Below are 21715 nucleotides of genomic sequence, written 5' to 3'. Positions count from 1 at the left end.
CCTATTTCAGCAGGAGGAAATTCCACATGCATCAATTATGAGGGAAAAAAGCTGCAAGTACATACTAAGTGCCATGGAGAGTCACAAATTAACTGTACTCCCTCCTAAAAGCTCTTACAGCACCTCCATTTCTTCAGTGGGCCTCAAACTGGGAAAATTTAAGTTGGATACACAGAGGAAATCCTTCCCTGTGAGGGTGGGGAGGCCCTGGCACAGGTTGCCCAGAGAAGCTGTGGCTGCTCGTGAATTCCTGGAAGCGTCCAAGGCCAGACTGGATGGGGCTTGGAGCAACCTCGGAGAGTGGAAGGTGTCTCTGCCCTGACTGTCATCTGCCTGACAGCTGATGAGTTTCAACGTCCCTTCCAACCCAAACCATCCTGGAATTCTGTGATTCTAAAAGCAGAAAAAATAGCTCAAATATTTAAGTATCACATTGCAAAGGAGTTTGTGTCAGTAATTCTGCGGAGACTCATAAAAACCTGACAGGAAGTGACTTCTCTCTGACCTTTCCTGTGTGAAAGTCCTCTGCATCCGGCCGGAGCCGGGCGCCTGGGGCGGCCGCTGAGCCTTTCGATGCGGACACCTTCCCTCACACCTCTCTCTTCCCTGTCACACCTCGGGATATACAAATCCCTGTGAACAGCTCTCACCTCAACTGTTCCCATCCTTCTCCACCTCCCACAGCTGCAACAGCTCATGAGGAACTGCAAGATCCTTCCTCACTGCCTTAAACCCTCCTCAAATTCTCCTCTTCTGCTTGGCTCTGGCTTTATAGGAGGAATCATGGAAACCTGGGCTGTGCCTGATGGTCTTGGTGAGGTGGGGAAACTCCATCGCCCCTGCGAGGCTCAGCCCTTTGAACCCCCACTTTCACCTGCCCTGGTCCCACAGCTCTGACCTCACTCTGTGCCAAGGATCACCACAATACCTTGACAACACTGAGGAGTCCTCACAAGTAAAAAAGGTAGAATTTCAAACTTCCTATCCTCCACACAGACCTCCTGGATCTCAGCACGTACTGACAGCACACGAGAGCTTTGAAACATCCACAAATGGCAAAAATAACAGGAATAATCTGCCAGCTGGAAGCTGCAGCCCATTGTTTTCCCATCAGAGCTGCCTGGAACAACCCACTTGAGAAACACTTACAGAACACGTGTTCAAACATTCATTGCAGTGCTGCAAGTGGTGACAGGACTCATGCATCGGGTGACAGTGACACTTCTGCTCTGGTGGGAAAGTTGTCTTGTAACTCCCTGCAGCAGCTTCATTAACTCACAATCGAGATTTCCCTCTAAATTTAAGCCAAGAGGAGTCGAAGCAGCCACAGACCTGCCCAGGACACAACTCATGGCCCCTGCTCACAGGTGATAAGGAGAGGGGCTGTGGGAAGCAGGCAGAGCAGGTGCCCTGGGATTGGCACATGCCAGGTACTCATCACACCTGGCATGGGTCTGGTGCAGCCCTGGCCAATCCAGCCCCCAGGAATTCCTCCAAGGACACATCCAGGAGCCGTATGGTGGAAAGCTGCTTGAAAACAAAGCTTGACCAAGAGTCAAGGGTGCTCCAAATGTCCCCAGGTGACACTGAAGGTGTCACAGCCACAGGCCCCAGGTGCTTCCACAGGAGGATGAACCTGAGCCCCAGACCATGGAGGCTGATGGCCCTGGGTCTCCTGTGACAGGAAAAATGCCTGAAACTGTGGCATTTCCCTCGGCAAGGGAAAAGTTTGAGGGTCATGCAATTTTATTAATTGGTACAACTTCATCTGAAAAGAACAGCTGTTGGACAGCTGTTCCCTGGACTCAGCCATGCCTGCCTTGGACCAGTGATGAGAGGGAAAATCACCAGGGAGTCTGGAGGGGAGTGCGTGGCTGGCTGAACCGCTGAGCTCTCTACCACAGGCACAGGAAGTGCTATTGCGATTTTTAGATCTGCTTCACTTTCCTACCCGCTGAAATTAAATTTTCTCCTGCTCAAGTGACCACACGATGTGCCCAGCAGCCTTGCTAGAACCACTGGCATCATCAGATTAATGTGTCCAGTGCAGGCAGTGAAAGAGGATGATTCATTATTGGCAGCAACACAGCTGTACATGGAATTTTTGTTGGGTGAAAAGAAATAAATAAGGTCCCTGAGTGAAAGGCGGGTGATGAAGTGTAGCCTGGCTTTAATCCCAGTGTAATTGCTGCCATCACTCCTAATTATTGATAAATATTTTTCTAATTGTGGAAATTAAACAATTAGACATCCTTCCTTCCCTCTTGGAAATCTAATCAGTTCAAAGTTCAGGCTGCAGTCTGGGGCTGCCACTGCAGAACACGCTTCACTTGTGGGCCAGGGAAAACAGGGTTTCTCCCAAAACTTTCTCCCAAAATCCCCCCAAAGCCCCCCCTGCCACCAGACCTGCTGCTGCAAGCATGGACCCACGGGCACGGTGTCCCCTGGCATTGGATATCCTGGGGGTTTCCCAGGAGCACTCCTCCATCCTCGTGCTCCCAAGGGATTTCAGGGCCAAGCAGGCAAAGAGTCACCCCTGCCAAGAGGATTCAGGCCGTAGATCTTGCTCCAGTGATACATTTTCCTCCATCCTGGAGAGGAAGAGAGGTTGGTTAATGACTGTGCGAGCAGAGCTCCTTGGAAGTTAATAACAGAGATTTACCAGCGTGCTGGAACACACAGGAGGTCATGCTGTTAATTCTCCCGCTGCTGATCCCTTCGGATAAATCTACATCAGGAAATGAATTACCCAGAGAGGGGGTATTAAAAGGGATGATTCTAATTCTGTGCTGAAGAAGTGTTGCCTTTAACATTGAGCCCCTCGTACCCACCATGCCAAGTGCCCACTCCCGCTCTCAGCAGGATCTGGCCCACAGCCCCTCACAACTGGAAAGAGTGGAATGAGAAAAATCCCTCCTTGAGATTTAAGCATCTGCAGGCTGTGTCCCCCTGCTCCCGAGACTCCAGGTTGGCCACAGCACTCCCAGGAAATATCCTCATAAACCCATTTTTCTGTTCTTCCCCATTCCCTGCGACACCTGATCAAATATCTGACAGCACTGACAGTCTAAGTTCAGCACAATTCCATCCATCCCAGACCGAGTTACCTTCCCAAATCTCACTGCAGCTTTTTGTTCAACTTCTTATGTATTTTATCCCCCTGTACACCCACACAGGCCAGAGGCTGTTCCACATCCAGACAAACCCCTGGAATCCATTTCCTTTCCCCTGTGCTCATCAGTGTGGGCTGTAATGAGCCTGATGGTTTCCATCCAAGTAATTCCATAGACAGGATCCAGATCAGAGCTGACCCCGGGGGACTCGGCATCATCCAGCCCCGTGAGAGCGGACACCGGCAGGACTCCAGGGAGCCACGGCCCCACGGACAGGGTGGCAGCTGGGGCCACGTGCCCTGCGTGTCCCCCCCAGCCCTCCCCAGCTGCTCCGGCAGCCGCGGGAGGAGGATCCCCAGGGAGTGACCGGAGCGGGGGGACGGCAGCCATCTGCTCCAGAGCCCGGGGTCTGCGTCTGGAGACAGCCGAGTGACAAACAAGGTTAATGTCCCACGAGCGGGAGCTGTCACTCTGCGTTAGAGCCCGGCTTTCACCTTCCACGACACAAGACTTCAACGCGGGGAGAGGCGCCGGCAAACCGGGACGGGGCTGTCACCGGAGAGGCCTCTTGTGGGGACCGGTGGGACCGTGCGTCCCTCCCGGCCGTCGTGATCCTGCCCGTGCGCCACGCGATGCCGGGAGTGGAGCAGAGCGCTGGGAAGCTCCACGGGGTCCTGGGTGTCGCGGGGACCGGCACCGTGCCAGCGACCTGAGCCGAGGCGCGGGTGTTCATTATTGAAGGCTGGGGCAGGGTTACCGGAGGGACGGGTGTCCTGTTTCTGCAAGCGCCTGCCCACAAAGACATCGGCTGTCGCGGGCACCTCCGTCCTTCCTTTGCATCCACAACGTCAGCAGGGCCCTGTGACCCACAGACATTCACAGCAGCACGCGCCGGCCGCCGACTCCAATGTAAAAGCCAACTTTATTGTCGTATAAAGTAAGAACTAAAATGTCCCTTGACCCAAACGCGGATGGGCCGGGTGGTGCCGGCATCCCCCATGCTGCGGGCACAAGCCGTGGCCTGGGGGAGCAGCCTGGGGGGTTCAGTCGGGTCCCCCCCAGCCCCTTTTCTCCTCAGAGGGGCAAGGAGCTGCCAGGGGGCTGCGGGGACGCTCGGGCGGGAGCTGGGGCTGAGGTGTTTGAGGTGTTTGTGCGTTGCAGAGCTCCTGCTCTGTGCTGGAATTAGGCACTTGTGGAAGGGCACACTGCTCCTGGCTGGCTCAGTCCCACGGCTCCCACCGGTACCAGGACACGAGGGCACAGGCAGCAGCCGGGGCTGGAGCCCTGCTTGCACTGAAATGTGCTGCCCACACCAGGGGCTGAGGCTGGGCCTGGCTACAAGGCGGGTCTGGCCCGGTACAGAGGAGGTTCCAGCAGCTTTGGTTGGTGCTCTTGGTGAATTAAGGCAATTTAGCATTGGTTGGTTTTAAAAAAGGCCAAAACCGGCAAAACCATATGTCCCAGACAGGCAGGTGGAAGAGTCTGGGGCTGCTCTGGCTTTGCTCTGAGTTGCTACTTGGACCCTGAATGCCCAGAAGTGGGCACTGACCACTGCCTGTGCCAGCCTGTGCTCAGCATCACCTCCACCACTGCCACCAGCAACCCGCATCCCAATACTGGACGTGTCAAGAAGGGACTTTGGGATATTTAAGGGGAGATTTCAGGCTCCTGACAGCAGCGCGGGAGTGGGGAGAGGACGGAGGAGCTGTGGCAGCTCCCTCCATCCTGCTTCCCATCACAGTGACCGGTCAGCAGCTTGTGAGGTGGGATCTCCCCTCCGGCAGCGACACGAGCAGATGGCCAAGGTGCTGCAAACTCCCTCCCCCGTGGTGCCCGAGAGCACCGGGGGGAAACCCGCTCCCCCAGATCCCAGCAGGGGCTGGACCCACTGCCAGGACACCCAGCTGCCCCTCCATCAGCACCCGCAGCCCTCGGCAGCCCCGAAGGGCTCTGCCCCAGGGAGTTCATTCCCCGTTTGGTTCTCGTTCCCCGCGCTCCGAGGGGTTTGCCCATCAGCTACCCCATGCCTGAGTGGGGACCCCCAGAGCCCTCGCCCCACCTGGCCTGAGAGCACCGGGAAAGGGGCAGGGAGGTGAAACGGAAGATGGGGCGGCACCAACCGCTGTGTCCCCACCCCCTGCCGCACCTCTTGGTCCTGCTGGCTGCGGTGGCAGCCCGTGACCCTCCAGGGCCAGTGACCTGGCAGGGCACTGTCCTCGGACCTGCGCTGCTCCTCCCAACTGCCCTCCCAGGCTGCCCTGGGCTGCCGGATCATCCCTTGGGCAGCCAAGGGGAGCCGGGGAGAGACGAAAACACCCATTCCGTTAACGCCCCAAGGGATCTCTGCAAAGGAAATACAAAATGTTTTAGATGAAGTCCAAATGTCCAGGTCAGTCGGAGCAATGGCCGCATGCCAGGGGGATGCTCCGGGTTGCTCCAGTCCTCCATAACTTGGGAGGATACTGCGGATCCTCCACGCTCATGGCCGATATCCATCCCTGACCTCAGCCACCAGAGCCAGGGACTCATCAGCCGTGGCTGCTGCTTCCACGAGGAGAACAGAACAAATCCATGAGTATCTTTGTGCGATGCCAGTGGCTGGTGACAGCTTCTGCAGCCGTGGCGAGCCCCTGGAGCGGCCGGTTCCCAGCTCCACACATCCCCCGTGTCCTGCGGGATCCCGGTGCTCACACCACAGTGCTGATGGTGGACGACTCCTCCGATCGCCGCTGCTTGCTGGGCAGCGACTTGAGATATTCCAGGTGCCGCCGGGCATCCTCCTGGTTCTGCCGCACGTAGTAGACCAGGTAGGAAATCACCATGGCGAACCAGCCAAACATGGTGACCAGCATGGCGATGTCTGTGGTCCTCTTGTACACGTTGCAGAAGTCCGTGTCGGCGATGACCTGCAGGAAAGCTTTGCCAACGTGCTCCTCCTGCGTGGAGGAGTCGCACACGATGCCCCCCGAGGAGTCGGCCGCCAGCTCCACTGCGCGGATCAGCTCCTGCAGCCGACAGTCGCACAGCCACGGGTTGTTGGACAGGTTCACCTTGGCTTTCAGGTTGCTAAAGGCGTCTTTGCTGACCGACACCAGCCTGTTGGAAGACAAGTCCAGAGAGTGCAGGTGCTCTGCCAGGCCCTGGAAAGCGCCACTTTCGATTCTGGCGATGGCATTGTGCGACAGATCCAGCTCCAGCAGGAGCGGCAGGTCCCGGAAGGCATCGCGAGGCAGGAAGGGGATTTGATTGGAGTCCAGGTAGAGCTTGTTGGTGTCATTGGGGATGTCTCTGGGGACCTCAGTCAGCTGAGCATTGCTGCAGCGAAAGGTCTTCAGCCCCTCCTCTTCTGAGGGGTAACAGCCCTTGGGGAAAGCAGTGGCTGGGTGAAGGCAGGAGCCCAGGAGGAGGAAGAGGAGGAGGGAGAGGAGGAAGAGGTTCTGCAGGAGCAGTCCCATGGTGATGGGGCAGAGGAGAACCCCCTGTGCCGCAGTCACGGTGCTGCACTGCCTTCCTCACACCCACAGTGGCTTCAGCTGGACTTGGCACATCTGAGACAGGGACAACAAGGGGACAGCGTCAGGCTAGGGGAGACGGGATCAGCACTGTCTCTGTGCTGGCTGTGAGCACCACATCTGACCCTAGCCACGAAGCAGGGACAAGGATGGGGACCGGGACAGCTGTCACGGCTAAGCTTTCCCCCACACTCGGCCATCACCTCGCTCTAGGCTCCTGCGTGGCAGGATCAGCCCCAGGGGCTGGGCACGTCTCCTGCGCCGGCAGCTGGGTTGTAACAACCGGAGACGCTCGGGTGAGCCAGAGGCGGGGTGAGCTCCCGCCTTGCCAAGGTCACGGAGCCGCGATCGCTGCTCGCAGGAGGCCGGTGCATCCTGCGGCGGCCGGAGGATGCACCAGAGCGAGCCCCGGCTCCGGGCGAGCGGCCGCTGCAGGCGGCCCCCGGGGAATGCCACGGAAAACATGTGCAGGCAGCGGCTCAGCAGGTTCCTGCTCCCGGCTCCGCTCTCCGGGAGCGCCCGGGGCACACGAGGCAGGTTTTCTCCTTCCGAGGGGACCGGCACAGGTGGGTGCTGGACGCTGCTGTGCTCTGCCCACTGCCACCCCACCGTGGGGTCGGGCTGCTCACACCGCCCCGTAACCATGGGCCCCATCCAGCCCTTGATTCCGGAGGGGAAAAGCGTCAGCAGGAAAGAAACAAAAACAGAAAAAGGAAATTCACTGGAGCTGAGCGTGCTACGAGTTCCCAGGGTGGTGGCAGCAGAAAAGGGCAGTGTCTGAGCGGTCCGAGCGCTGCCCAGCTCCCCCAGCCCTGGGTCCCACCACGTCCAGGGGTCCCAGCCTGTTCCTGCGCCCACCATGGCAGCGGAGCTCTGGAGGGAGGATCCAGGTGCTCTCCCACCCTCCCACAATCAAAGCCAGTGGCGCTAACAGGCGCCTGTGTCAGGCGGTCAGGCAGAGCTCGGTGCTGCGGGAGCCCCGAGCTACGCCACCAGCAAAGATGCCTGCTGGTGCCAGCGCTCCCCGGAGCACCTCAACACCGGCAAACCCGCTTCGGGTGCTCACCGGGGCTCCTCGGTGTGGTGCAGAGGTGGGCACCCAAGGGTGGCCCCCGCAGCACAGGCAGGTGAGCACCCCGAGTGCTGGGCACTGCCACAGCCCTGCCACGCCGACACACCCCAAGGTCACACCTGTGCAGAGCTGACCCCTGCACTGCCGGAGCCCCGGGAGCCGGGAGCATCCTGAGAGAGAACCAGAGCCCAGGGCGCACCAAGGGCACCGGGACCCCGGAGCCCCACAGTGCACCAGCCCCCCAAGTCTTCCAGAGGTAACCTGGGACAAACCAGCCCCTTGGTACCCTCTTCCTGCTGCCCGGGAAACCACCGGAATGAACCGGGACCCGGTGTCCCGGGAGGGGACTGCTTCGTCCCCGGAACCGGGACACCCCTGCGGGTGGGATGCGGACCGGGCACGGCAGCGCCCACAGCCAGCCCTTGCCCCAGCGCGGGTTTCTCAGCCCGCCGCAGGGCGCGGGGATCCCCAGCCCGACCCCGGGGGTCGCCGCCAGCCCCAGGAAATGCGATTGAGGAGCCGAGGGCAGTGCGGACGCCAGGATTCTCCGTGAGCCCGGGGATGCCCGGGGATCCCCCCGGCCCCGCTCGGCACCGGGGGCGTCGCAGGCGAGGGAAGCCCCGGTGCTTCCCCGGGGGGAGCGGAGCTCTGCGCGGCGCTGCCGGCCCTCCCCTCCCCGCCTCCCGCCCCGCTGGAGCTCCCGTTGCGGACTCACCTGCCTGTGCAGCCCCCGGCGGCGGAGCGGCCCCGCGCCCCGGGCCGGAGCGGCCGCGCCCCGCGCAGCGCGGCGGCCCCGGAGCCGGCGGCGGCGGCGGGGCCGGTGGGCGGGATCCTCCGCCCGGGCCTCCCCGGGGCTCCCCGCCCCCGGCCCGCCCCGCCGGGGGGGCCGTGCAGCGCCGAGCACCCTCGGCCCCGCGCCCGAAGCGTTCCCAGCTCCTCTCCTCACGGGAGAAGCGCTGCCCCGGGTCCTCAGACCGGGAGGCTCGGGAAGACCCCGGAGAGACCCAGTGAGGAGCTGCCGAGACCCCCGAGCCAGGGGTAGCTGGTGCCGGGGCGTCCCGGGTCGCTCCATGGCCTCCGCCCCGCCGCGTCCCCGCCGAACCCCGGTGGGAGCCCGCCCGGCCCCGCCCGGCCCCCCGGGCCCTCCGCGCTCCCCGGTGCTGCCCTCGCAACCCCCCAGGGATCCTCTCATCCCCTCCCCAGCTCTTGGAGGGGAGCAGGACGCCCCTACTCCCGCTCTGGCGGGGTCACGGTGCCCCCCCCCGCCCCGCACCGGCATCGCTTACTCGGGGAAACCCGACCCGCGGCGGCGGCACCGGGCGAGGCGAGATCCGGGGGAACCGGAGTGCGTTCCCAGCCAAGCCTCCAGCTTTCCGGGCCGGGGGCCGCCGGTCTGGGCTGCGGCTGGGAGTCCCGCCGCCCCGGGGCACCGGCGAGGCTGGCTCAGGACCATGGAGAGCGTCCGCCGTTACCGGGCCCCGGGGCCGCCGGGAGGGACGCGGCTCTCGCTGCCCCTGTCCCGGATCTCCGCGGCGGGACAGCCCGGCCCCGAGCACGGACGTTCTCCCGCTGCTGAGGGAGGATAAACCGTTTAGGAGGCGCCTGGCCTGGATCTCGCCTCAGTTGAAAAGGAACCCTGACGGCAGGGAGGCACGGCCGCGGACAGATCCTCCCCGGAGACCCCCGCACTGCCCCGAGCCCCCCGCGCTCCACCGGGGCAAGGCCATTGCTGGGTCTGGCACTCTGGATGTGCTCAGAAAACGTGTGCATGTGGTAACTGGGGACATGGTTTAGTGGTGAGGTTGACAGTGCTTGGTTATTGGCTGGCATCGATGATCTTAGAGGTCTTTTTGATATTTCCATGCCCGTAGCCAAGCCTGACGCCGGAGCGGTGCCGGGCTCACCGGGCAGGGTTGTCCCGGGACACTGCCGGGAGCCCGGCAGGCAGCAGCCGGCAGCCACAGTCGGTGCTCTCGAGCATTTCTCTGGCATCTCCCCGTTCGGCCGGGGAGCGGAGCAGCCCCGTGCTGCCCATCACCATTGCCGGCGCCGCCGGGAGCCGGGCACGCAGCGGGAGCAGGGACGGGCACGCTGGGATGTGGCGGCTCCGGTGACACAGCCACCCGCCGGGGGACGGGGCCGAGGGGCCGAGGTGACAGGCTCAGCATGGCGGGGCTAAGCTGGGACCCGGAGAGGCGGTGGCTGATCCGGGCAGCGGGAGCAGCCCCAGGGCTGCACCCCACGGGGGTTCCACGCGGAGCACACGGCACCCACCAGCACAAAACCTGCAGTGCAGCACCACCCACGCGGACCCTTCCCACCGCAGGATGGCTAAAAATAGCTGGCACCGGCTTCTCGCAGCTAAATATAACCGGCATTGACCGGGCAGAGGGACCGGCAGCCGGCAGAGGGGAGGCGAGCGCGGCCCGGCACCGGCAGGGGCTGCGAGGGAACGAGGCCTAGAAATCCCCACGGGAACATCCCCCCCGAGCACGGGGGAACGCGGGTGCAGCTGCCGGTGAGCGGATGGGGCCGGATCTCTCCAGGGAACTCCCCGCCCACGGAGCCGGTGTTCCCTGGGCGGGTGAACGCGGTGTGGGGAGCCCAGGGAGCGGGGAGCGGGTCGGGTCCCCCCCGCGTTCCACCGGCAGCGGCGGCTGCCGCACCACGGAGAGCGATGAATATTTATGGGCGTTTAAAAATAGCTGCTGCATTGTGCTTCCCCCTCACGTGCGGAGCCAGCGGGGTGCGGGGAAGCTGCTAAATTAGATGTCACCGCGCTGAGAGCTGCTCAGTCAGGCAGGAGCAGGATAAAAATAGAGCCTGCTGTGCGTGCGTGGATCTCCTGCAAAGCAGGACCGGATCCCGTGGGATCCCCCGCCTCCGCACGCCGGCATCCCCGCACCGCGCCCTGCCAAGAGGGCACCGCAGAGGAGCCGGGCAGGGACGACGCGCTTCTACAGGGTGGCAATCAGCGGCCTTTCATCTGCTTTACCCCACACGTGCGTCTCTCCGTGCCCAAAGCCATCTGGAGGCATTGCTGAGCTCTGGCTCTGGCAGGTGACCCCGTGCCCTGCCAGCAACACGGTGCCAGCGTGTGACACCCGGGCAGCCCCGGCCCTGGCAGCCCGCGGGGTGCCCACGCCCTCGGCGTGCCCTGTCAGGATGTGCGGCTGGAGCCGAGGCCGGATGGATGCAGACACGCTGGGGACACAGAGCTCAGCGTGGAGGCACAGGGGCACTCAGGGAACCTCGAGTCGCTGTGACTCCACCTGGGCCAGCATCAAAACCCGCCGTGGGCCGTGCAGAGCGAAGTGTCTGCGCCAGCTCGGGGGGCTGCGAGCGGCACCGGGAGAGCCACTTGAGCGCCGCGGGCAGCCGGGAGCACCTCGCTCGGGCTCCGCACACCGCCAGGGGCTCCGCTCGGCTCCGGGCAGGGGGTTTGCAGCCCAAAGCGGCTCCGGCGCTGCCCCTTCCTGCTGGAAGAGCCGGCTGCAGGCACGCACAGAGCCCTGCACAGATGGCTGCGGCACCCGTGGGCCGTGCCAGCCCCACGCGATGAGCTTTGATGGTTGTGCAAACAAAAGCGGAGCCAGATGGTCTCCCCCGCGCTCCAGCGCTGGAATCCTGCGCTCGCTCCCAGCCCCGACCTTGGCCGGGTGTCCTGCAGCGCTGCCAGCCTGCCCGGGCTGTCTGCACAATGCTGCTGCTGGGATTCTCACGGTATCACGGAATCAGAGTGGTTTGGGTGGGAAGGGACTTTAAAAACCACATTCCAGTATCCCACATCGCTCCAAGCCCCGTTCAACCTGGCCTCGAAGATTTCCAGGAATGGGTCAGGCACAGCTCCTTCGGGAAGCTGCCCCAGTGCTCCCGCAGCCTCGGATTTCCCCTGGGAAGAGCGGCGGGGGTGACAACCCACCCTCCCCGGGCAAGTTGGACGCAGCCAGCCGGGTCTGAGACCCCTTGAGAGCGGAGCGGGCGTCGGCGCAATCCCTGCTCCGCTCCCCGGAGCCGCTCCCGCCGGTTCCCATCGGCGGCTCCGCCTCTCCGGCTGCTGCCGGACTACAGCTCCCGGCGTGCCGCGGCGGGGCGGGCCGAGGGGCCGCCGGGAGCGCACCGGGAGAGCACCGGGAGCGCGGCGGAGCGAGCGGCGGCCCCGCCGAGCCGAGCCGGGCCGGAGCGGGCGGGAGCGGTGAGTGCGGGCCGGGGGCGCGGGGCCGGGCCGGGGGGCTCAGCCCTCCCCGGGGGCGGCGGCGGCCGAGCCCCGCGGCGGGGCCGGGGAAAGGTGCCTCGCATGGGCCCGGCCCGAAAGGAAAACACTCCGAAAGAGAGAAGCGGGTGGTGGGATGGAGCTGGGAAGCGGCGGGGTGGGAATGGGGGGTCCCAGGTAGGTAGTGCGGGTCCCCACGGTGGGGTCGCGCTGTGCAGAGCCCGGCCGGGAGCGGGTCCTGCCCCGGCCTGCCGGGGCACCGTCCCGTCCCGGGGAAACGGGGAGGAAAGGGGGGTCTGGGGCCCTACGTGAGCCCGGAGGAGCCCAACCTCGGCCTTCTCTTCGTGTCCAAGATCTCCCGTTAAATCCACCAGGAAAGGCCGAGGGGACAGGATCCCCGCCTTTATCCGGGGCGGCTCACGCGTGTCCTCGTCCCCGTGTTCCCCGTGTCCCCTCCGGGGCTCTGGCAGCCCCGGGCCCCCCGAGAAGGAACCGGGCAGCGCTGCGGCTCAGACATGTCCAACACAGCCCCGGGCCGGCGGGACTCGGAGCGTTGTGTTCCCAGTCTCACCTCTCACCCAGCACCGGCCTCCCAGCACAGCCCAGTTCACCAGCGTCCCCCATGTCCTCCCTGCTCTGGTTCACCCGTTGCCAGCGGCAAAGAAGGGTTTAAAGGATTTGTTTGGGAGGTGGCAGCTGCTGCTGCTAGAGATTGGGATCTGTGACCCGTGGGATCATCATCACCTTGCAGTCTAGGAACACTCAAGATCAAGATAAGCACCTGAGCCCTCCTCCCAGCCCAGTGAAGATCCTGCAGCAGGGTGCCAGGAGCAGAGCATGATCCTGAAATCTCTGGGGAAGGGTGACAGCACTGCCAGATCATAGGATCATTTATTTAGCATGGAAAAGGCCTGTAAGATCCTCAAGTCCAAGAGTTAAGCAAGGGAACAGGAACAGATGGTGGTCGCACTCCTCTGGGGACAAAGGTGAGGAAGGAACTGACCCTGGACAGGGGCAGGATGAGGCAGAGGGAGGGCTCAGCTCCACCATCACACTGTGCCCTTTGTCACTGGCCACAGCTCCGACTTCTCCCCTCCTTGGATGGCCACTGTCCAATGTCAGCACAGCCCTGACCTTCACCCTCAGCCTGGTGCAACATTCAGGTTTTTCTGTCCCAAAAAAGAGTGGGAAAGCAAAGCCTGGCAGCAGCTGCTCCGGGAAGGGGGGGCTGGAGTCCTTCCCATGGTGCCTTGTCCTGCAGGTGAACAAATCCTGGTGTGGAATTAGAAAGCAAACATGGGACTGTGGGGGTAGGGACAGAGCTCTGGGAGCTCGCGTGCCCTCAGCCAGGCTTGTGCAATCCGGAATTTGGGAGAGCTGGGCCAAGGGCTGCAGAGCCCAGGGCAGAGCTGGTGAAATATTTAAGGTGGGGAAGGACAGAGTTAGAGACGTGGAATCGCCCTCATTGCAGCACTGAGTGCTTGGTGTGTCGGTATCTCCTGCAAGAATGAATTAACCTCTCATATGTTCCAGCACCTCACCCCTCTGATCCTTAATTTTACAAGGAAGGGAAACTGAGGCACGGGAAGGAGAATTACTTCACATACAGCTTCCAAGCTGGGCCCTTTCCCATCCAGCTGTGGGTCTGCAACTGCTCTCGCTTGCAGAGGAGAACAAGTCTGAACTGTTCCTTAGTTTTTGGAAGTTACACTCATGCTTGGAAATTCCACAGCACCAGACGTGCACCTCTGGCTGCAGCCCTTGGATAACGGTATCAGGAAAGACTCAGGAAAGACTCCTGGAGAGAAGGTTTTTAACTGTTGATGAAAGTAGATTTTAAAGCCTCCAGAGAGAGCACAGATCCCTTTCCATGGGCAGTCCCTTCCCACATCCCTCCTCCTGCACCCCTGTGTCACTCCAAGACGCAGCCATGTGGTTCCTCCTGCTGCACAGCTGGAATCCCACAGACACAGCTCTCTGTGGAGCATCCGACTGTTCCTCACGCCTGTCTCCAGCATCCTCCAGACTAAACAACCCCATTTCCTTCCAGCTGTCCTTGCAGGTCATGTTTTTCCTACACCTCTGCTCATTTTCTCCAGCTCCTCCCAGGACTGGACAGTGTTCACCCAACATCCAGGAGAACTATTTCCCATGTCTGGCACTCAGCACTCTTGTTTACACATTCCTTAGAGTGTTTTGGTTTTTGCTGTTGTAACAATCTGACTCTTTTTGACTCATTTATGCTTCACCCCAACCCCCAGTTTTCCTTCGAGAACTCTTGGGAATTGCAGCAGGTTTAGGACAGAGCTGCTCTCGCTGCCAGGGGTGAAGTGCTGAACTCTGGCTCTCTGTCCTGTTTCAAAATCAGACTTTGGGCTTTTCTCTGGAATATCCATAAGCTGGTGAGCTGGGAGGTGGGCAACAAGGGAGTGAGCACCCTGCAGGCCTGCAGCCTATTTCCTGGAAACAAAATCCTTCTCCAAGTATGAGCCCCCTGATAGAGTGAGGTGAGGATCTGCAGCAACAGCTGCCTGTGTGCGTGGAAGAGGATTGGGAGTTACTTGGAGCATTCCAAGAGCTGTGGAGTGGAGGCTGGCTGTGAGTCCCAACCCTGGGCAGGAGCAGGGATGGTGCCAGCTGCTGAGACAAGGCAGGCCCAGCACTCCACAAGGGAGCTGGGAACAGCTGGCAGTGAGGAGAGTGTGATGTTGGATCTGGCTTGGGCTCGCCTCCGGAGAGCTGGAGGGAACAGCAACACGGCTTCCAGCTGTGGGAAGCAACAGCAAAGCCATGAGGCCAGACATCAGGAAACAGCCTTCACTGTGGGGTGCTGTAGCCAAGGAGGATGAACTGGATCATCTCATCAAACTCCTCTTCCTTTGTGGGACACAAAGATGATTTTACATAAGAATTTCCCTGTTCTTGGTGTGAAGATGTTCAGCTTTAAAGTGGGTTTAGTTTGTGTTCTTTTCTGTAATCCCTGGATACCAGTGAGCCAGAGCTCTGCTGCTGCCACTGGCACTGTGTCAGTCCAGAAAGCCACTTGATACCTTCACTGTCTCGGGGGCACCACTCCAAGGACTTGCTGTGAGAGGGTCACACTCCCTTGCTTCCTCTCCTTCCTGGCATTGTCCAGAAATCATCTTTGGGCTGCTCCTACGTGGCTGTTGTTCTTTCCAGGTAGGGGAAGGGCTACCTCCTCCACAGCTCTTCCTCCTGAAACATCTCCCAAGGCACTTTGGGCTGTTATCTCTCCCTTTTTACTTTTTACATTCCTCAAGAAGAATCTCATTCCTTCCCTGGGGGGCTTTTTTTTTTTTTTTTTTTTTCTTTTTTTTTTTTACTCTTTTCTTCCCCTCTGTAAGTCTTAAATCTGAAGGCCAAACACGTGAGCCAGAGTAGACCAGCAAACCTCCCAAGCTGTGCAGAACCCTGTTAATTTAGTTGAATTAATTAGGAGATCTGTTGATACAGAGCCTTTCCTCTGCAAATACTCTGTTCCCTTCCCAAGTTTAAGGCATGCTGACTCCATAAACATGCAGGAAGCTTCCTGTGCTGTGTGTTTCCACGATTAACACTGTGATGAGGATTTAAAAGTGCTTAAAAGTATTGGTTTGAGTTTTGTCAGGCAGTCGTGGGATTGAACCTCAACACCTCGGCTCCAGGAAAACATCTCGAATCACAAGAAGCTTCTGTCACAGACAAGCTTCCCACACATAATTCCCAAATCTCAACCGCTCCCGGAGTTAGCGACGTCAGCTCTAAGAATGGCAATAACGAGGGGCAGAGGAGGGAACCGACTCGGGATTTTTATAGCAAACAGCGAATTTTGGGTTTGCTTGGACAACTAGCTGGTGCTCAGCCCCACTGAGCAGTTTGGATCCGCGCTCTGACCTCAGCATTTCTGTTCCAGGGGCTCCCGTCAGCCACGAGAGCCAGGATGAACGTGGGAACGGCGCACAGCGAGGTGAACCCCAACACGCGGGTGATGAACAGCCGCGGCATCTGGCTGTCCTACGTGCTGGGCATCGGGCTGCTGCACGTCGTGCTGCTCAGCATCCCCTTCTTCAGCGTCCCCGTGGTCTGGACTCTCACCAACATCATCCACAACCTGGTAAGGGAGCGGCGTGGCCTGGGGCACGAATGGGGAACCTTGGCACAGCTGTTCCTCTGAGCAATCTGCTGAGATTCCTGTTGAAACAATCCGCTTGTGTTTCCAAAGATGCCGGGTGTGTTGCTCAAGCTCCAGCCCTCAGCCTGTACTGGTGCCTCTGGGTCATGGATTTAAATCCAGCCCGGGTACAGGTGAGGCAGCAACACCTGGTGAGGCTGCTCAGAGCCTCATGGATTAATTTCCTGTAGGGCAAGTCCTTTGTTGTATCCTCTTCCCAAAGGGGTCTGTGGCAGGTCCCAGAAACTGGCAAGACATCACTGGGGTTGGGAAAAATTGAATTGGCTTCGTGAGAGATAAAAAAACCCCCAGGATTAACCCCCAGATTTTGTTCTGCGTAAAGTAAAAGATTCAAAAGAACTGATTCCTCCCTCTGAAGATGAAATCCCCACACAAGTCCCCTTGAGCACAGGGGCCAAAAAACTTCAGGGGTGGAGCAACTGATTGTGTATCTTTTATTTTCAATAATATCTCAGCCTGGAAATATTCCAGAGACAAAAATGACAGGGATTGAGGACCCTCATGATAAATTATTACTAGTGAGGGATAAAAACCTCCACAAACACCCGAACTGGAGTTGCTCAGGGGATAAAAACCTCCACAAACCCCCGAACTGGAGCTGCTCAGGGGATAAAATCCTCCACAAACCCTCAATCAAACTGGAGCTGCTCAGCACTCAGCTCACAAGCTGCTGGCTTCTCATCCATCTTCCCTGACAGTTTTAGGTTCTGGGGACAAAAAGGAATTTAAAGGCCAGGAGTGGCTGTACTTGGGAGCTGTGGTGCAACCAGAATGTTTGTTCTGTGACTTGTGTTTCCCTGGTAATCAGGGGGTGACAGACCTTCTCCCAGCACGTTTTTGGGGAGCCTTCCCCGCAGCAGGCCGGCGCTAATCTCCGATCACAGAGATCCCAGGGCTGTAATCTTGCCACCGCCTCCTTGGCTCACACCCAGGAGCCGAGCGAGACGCCTGAGGTGGAGCAGCCGAGCTGCCCCGGCCTTTCCCAGCCCTCCTCTCCCTGCTTCCCTGGCCGCTCCGGGTTTTCCAGCGGCGCCACATCCCTCTAGTGGAACGGCGCGGGGGTACAAGCTGGCAGATCGGCTGTCCCGGATCTGGGGATTCTGGGGATGCAGGGCCCCGTGTGCCTCACGCTGTGTGTCCTGCAGAGCATGTACATCTTCCTGCACACCGTGAAGGGAACTCCCTTCGAGACCCCGGACCAGGGCAAGGCCCGGCTGCTCACGCACTGGGAGCAGATGGATTATGGAGTCCAGTTCACCGCTTCCCGCAAGTTCCTCACCATCATGCCCATCGTCCTGTGAGTATTCCGGGGTGGCTGAGCCCCATCAGCATTCTGTCCTGGGAGACATGGAACGCCACAGCTCACTTTGCCTCTCCCTCTGTCCCTTCCCCTCCTTTCCAGGTATTTTCTAACCAGCTTTTACACCAAGTACGACCGGATACACTTCATCATCAACACCATCTCCCTCATGAGCGTCCTGATCCCCAAACTGCCTCAGTTCCACGGAGTCCGGATCTTTGGGATCAACAAGTACTGAGCGGCGTGGCCGGAGCGGACGGCGGGGGAGCGGGGCAGAGGGGGGGGATTCCTTCTCTCCAGCCCCGTTTCCTCCCCGCACACAGACTGGGATGTGGTTTCGGCTGTTTAAACGCAGATCCCAACAGACACATTCCGCATGCTGGATCCTCGCGCCCGATTAATCCAAACCGGCTCCAGAGTAGGGTTTAGCGCGGAGCAGGACGTGCGACACCGGATTTCTCTTATCCCAGGGTCATCAATAGATGCAAAACCACTGAGACTTTGAGGTACAACAAGGATGGATTCTGGGAAGAGTCTCATCTATTCCAGACATGGAATGACGAGGATAGGGATGAGGGGAAAAGCTTTTAGTGCTGGTACTATTGCTGTGGTAAATGCACTTTAAAATACATTTCCCTTCCTGAAGCTGGGTGCTTTGAGCAGAACGTGAGGGAAATCCAAAGGGATACGGCCAGACTTTCCCAGGACTGGATTGTTTTGGGGTCTGATTTCCAGTTTTAGGTGGGAAGTGGGAGGGGGAAGCGAACAAGAGATTTTTATTTGGCAATCGTTGACACCACTGAGAAGGGAAGTTCTTTTCCTAAAAACAGCACAGGAAGGAATGACCTGCAGTTTGACAAAGCTTTTGGTTTCCCACAGCACCATCAGTGTGGTCCAGGGAAGAGGTGGATAGATCTTAAATAATGCTTATTATTTTCAGTTTATACCCAAATCTGCCCAGGTAGCTCCTCTCCCCACCCCAAACTGCTGTTTTTAAGTGCACAGGGGCTCAGTGGGTATTTGGATCAAGGGCTGGGGGCAGGTGATTTAACGCTGTGGAGCTCCTTGGAACATGGACATGGACAGTGTGGGAGAGGCTGACAATGGGCAGGTACAGGAGGAGGGCTGATTGCTCTAATCAGGCATGCAGCCATCCTTGACTCGGAATTTTTCTCCTCACTTCAGCGCCTTGGTTGCTTAGGTGCATGTGGCTGGGATTTGCCAGTTCCCCATGGACTCAAGGGCTGGATTTCTGGCTTACCTGGAAATCTGTCCCTCAGCTCCACGCCCAAGGGCTGCGTGAGCAGCAGCACCAGCAGCAGATGAATTGACCAGCAGAAAGAGTCAGTTGGTCATTGATAATAGATCCTTTCACGGAGGAACAAAATCAAGCCTTTTTCCTCTAAAGTTACCGCCTAAATAAAGCAGGCTTAGGCTTCCTGTCTGAGACAGCTTTTACTGTTTTACTGAAAATCAGAATGACCTGATTTTCCTTTGGGTTGTGTCCCAGATGGAATGGGTTCTCCCTCACTCTTCCCCGTAATCCCAAAAAAACCTGTATTTTTGTTGTCTTAATGCTTATATTGTCTCACCTTTTTTGACAATGGTATAAATCTTTTAAATTTGCCTTTTTTTTTTTCCTTTTGTCCCTGCAGTAGCAAATGCGGCTTTAGAGGCCACGGTAGAGAGTGTTGAGGTTTTGGATGGTCTGAGCATAGGACATGGAAGTGGGAATTTCAGATTTATTACTACTCCATGCATAATTTTAGGCAAGTTGCTTCACTGCTCTCTCAGATTCCCTACGGGACTGCCACAGGGAAGGGAAAATACGGAGTGTACCTCAGAGGGCCGCTGGAATGCAGGGAGAATCATTTCCTAATGTGTTTGAAAAGTGGGAATCCAGTGAAAAGGAAGTTTTCAAGCAGGTAGAAGGAGAAGAGAGTCTGGCTGGAGACCCCAGGGTATTGACAGATATGCAATTTCCTTGATGGGCAGTTTAAACTTTCAAACCTAGGATAGAAGAGCTGCTGCTTTAGCTGAGGTACTCTCTACCCTGATTGGCTCTTTAAGCTACTAGACAATGATAATTATGATAAAAATAGAGATATTTCATCAATCAGTTGAGAAACGACACAGACATAAGCAGTATTCCTGTGGGAGAGGCCGCTCCAAGGAGGGCCAGGTCCTGAAATGCTGATTGTGGTGGTGAAGAGACCTGAGAGTCTGCCCAGACACCACTTCCATCTCCAGGGGAAACGAAAGAAGACTGATTATTGTCATAGAAAGCATGGGGAAAACCATTTTTTTTGCAACAGAAACAGCCTCTAGATGCTTTCAAACGTGACTCTTCACAGACAGACATATGCTGGGTATTTCTAAGCATATGCACATCACAGGTTTGTAAATTTAGAATAATTATCAGTTGAAAGGATTGGCTTTTTTTCAATGAGATACAGCAATTCTCAGAGTCTCCTTGAAGGCATTAACACAGCGGTGGGTTTGAACACTTGTGTGGTCACTGACACTATGGACATCTGACCCTGTTTCATTAAATTAAAGATGAACTGGGATGCAGAACAGGATTATAAACTTCTCAAACAAGCAGGTTCTAAAGCCTGAAGCCCCAAACTTGTAATTAAGGCTCTGCCTAGCAACAAAAGTAAATATTTTTTGCTTTCTCTCCTTCCCACAAATGATCAAAACAGCTAATGCCAGAGTTGAGTGGCACTCATTACAACACAGGTTCCCTTTTTCCATGGAATAACCATGGGAATACCCAACTTGGACTCAGTTAATCCAGTCAAGGGAAACATAAATGGAAAGGGAATAAATATGGAAAGAAGCAAGTTGAAGAAAGATTTCATGTTCCATTTTGGTGAGTTAAGTATCTATATATGATTAATAAGTATTTGAACAATTACACATTGGGCTGCATCTTCCTTAAGATTTCAGCTTAAGGGTAGGTGTTAGGATCAATCAAAAATAAAAAGCAGGAAGTTAATTGTAATTAAAGCACCATTCTTGGCTGTACCTGAGGCAGTCTGAAGTGAAAGGACAGCATGAGCAGGCTGAGGGGTGGTCAGACGTGTCCTGGCAGAGGACAGATCGGTGTGAAGCCACATTGTGGGAGGAGAAACCAAACGTGAGCAGAACTCCTTCTTTGAGAGTGGAGTTTTCCCCAGGTGCCTGCATGGAGGAGATAACTAATTGTTACTGATTTGAAATGGGATTCTGATCACATCACGTCACACTTGGCAGATTTCCTCTCACACTTGTCCTGTATCATGATCAGGGCAAGTTCCCACCTGAAGAGATAAATCTCCTGTGATGGAGAAACATTTCCTGGTAAGAAGGTATTTGAAGCTTTTCTGTTTTGTTCTGCAATGAAAGAGAAAAGCTTTTGAAAAGCTGGAAGCCTTCTCAGGACCTGGCAGAAGCCTGTCCCATCTTGTACTTGGCAGAGCCTCCTCAGCCACTGTCAGCACCACGCACGTTTCCACGGGGTACGGCAGCCCGGGCTCCAGGACACTCAGAAAACCAGCAAGTCTTCCCAGCCTGGTGCTCCTGAATCAGGGATCCTGAACTGGGAGTCATTTCACAGAGCTACCAGGCTGGCAAACAGTCCAAACCTTTGCAGGAAAAAGCCTCTAAAATAAACTAAATGGAGGGCTGCTTATTCTCAAGTACTTTTATGTTTGAATCACTGTTCAATTTTGGGTTGTTTTTAGAAACTCGGTACTGGCCCTCGAGGAGGGGACAGCAGTGGGTTAACACATTAATATTCCTCCTTGTGACTTCTGTTGCTTTATCATTGCCTAGAATATATTTTAAGCATGCGAGTGTTGGTGTGTCCATACCCTCCTTGGATCAATTGAATCAGCTGAATTAGTTGGGAGGGGTTTTTAAAGGAATGTTCTGTAAAAAGTTTTAGGGTTTTTTTCCCCCATAGCCTTCTTTTTGCTGTGGATACAGGAGTCTCATGTAGAGAACTTTCTAAAATAAAGCGTGAATATTTTTATTACTCCTTTGTACAGTATTCTAAGAGAGACTAATAAAATTGAAGTATTCAGGTAAAAACTTGCAGTTGCCTCCTGGAATCTTCACATGGATGGCTTTTGCTGACAAACAAGCATAGCAGTGTATCCAGGAAACATGGAATGGCTCAGGCTGGAAGGCACCTGAAGGCTAATCCATTCCTACCTCCTGCCAAGGGCAGGGACACCTTCCACTATCCCAGGCTGCTCCAAGCCCTGTCCAGTCTGCCTTTGGACACTGCCAGGGATGGGGCAGCCACAGCTTCTCTGGGAAACCTG

The 21715-nt window shown here is 57.4% G+C and overlaps 3 protein-coding genes across 7 annotated transcripts in view; 1 reads left to right on the top strand and 2 right to left on the bottom strand.

Annotated features, from left to right (window-relative positions):
* Window positions 1–8454, bottom strand: part of IKZF3 (IKAROS family zinc finger 3) — a 53726-nt gene extending 45272 nt beyond the window's left edge. For 2 of the 4 annotated variants that reach the window (XM_040087259.2, XM_040087255.2), the window contains exon 1: window positions 2407–2834. In XM_040087259.2, the coding sequence (XP_039943193.1) occupies window positions 2407–2488 (82 nt within the window). In that variant the 5' untranslated portion in view covers window positions 2489–2834. Of the gene's footprint in view, window positions 1–2406; window positions 2835–3107; window positions 3940–8412 lie in introns of those variants that run through there. The other 2 variants (XM_040087254.1, XM_040087253.2) reach the window with 2 other exon arrangements.
* LRRC3C (leucine rich repeat containing 3C) lies at window positions 4017–8469 on the bottom strand. Its single transcript, XM_040087262.1, has 2 exons — window positions 8413–8469; window positions 4017–6661 (listed from the first exon to the last, which is right to left on the bottom strand). Exon 2 carries the CDS (start codon window positions 6566–6568, stop codon window positions 5801–5803), a length of 768 nt encoding a protein of 255 aa, XP_039943196.1. The 5' UTR covers window positions 6569–6661; window positions 8413–8469; the 3' UTR covers window positions 4017–5800.
* A 1730-nt stretch (window positions 8470–10199) lies between these two features.
* ORMDL3 (ORMDL sphingolipid biosynthesis regulator 3) lies at window positions 10200–18983 on the top strand. 2 transcript variants are annotated; one of them, XM_058423681.1, is made up of 4 exons: window positions 10200–10215; window positions 15824–16024; window positions 17248–17399; window positions 17505–18983. In XM_058423681.1, exons 2-4 carry the CDS (start codon window positions 15851–15853, stop codon window positions 17638–17640), a joined length of 462 nt encoding a protein of 153 aa, XP_058279664.1. In that variant the 5' UTR covers window positions 10200–10215; window positions 15824–15850; the 3' UTR covers window positions 17641–18983. The 2 variants fall into 2 exon arrangements, with proteins under 2 accessions (XP_058279664.1, XP_039943355.1); XM_040087421.2 differs by lacking the exon at window positions 10200–10215 and adding an exon at window positions 11800–11892.
* The last annotated feature ends 2732 nt before the right edge of the window (window positions 18984–21715 follow it).

The sequence above is a fragment of the Hirundo rustica genome, chromosome 27, assembly GCF_015227805.2.
Source record: "Hirundo rustica isolate bHirRus1 chromosome 27, bHirRus1.pri.v3, whole genome shotgun sequence".
Lineage (NCBI taxonomy): Eukaryota > Metazoa > Chordata > Aves > Passeriformes > Hirundinidae > Hirundo > Hirundo rustica.
The sequence above is the reverse complement of the archived record's forward strand: the minus strand, read 5'-3'. Positions and strand labels throughout refer to the sequence as shown.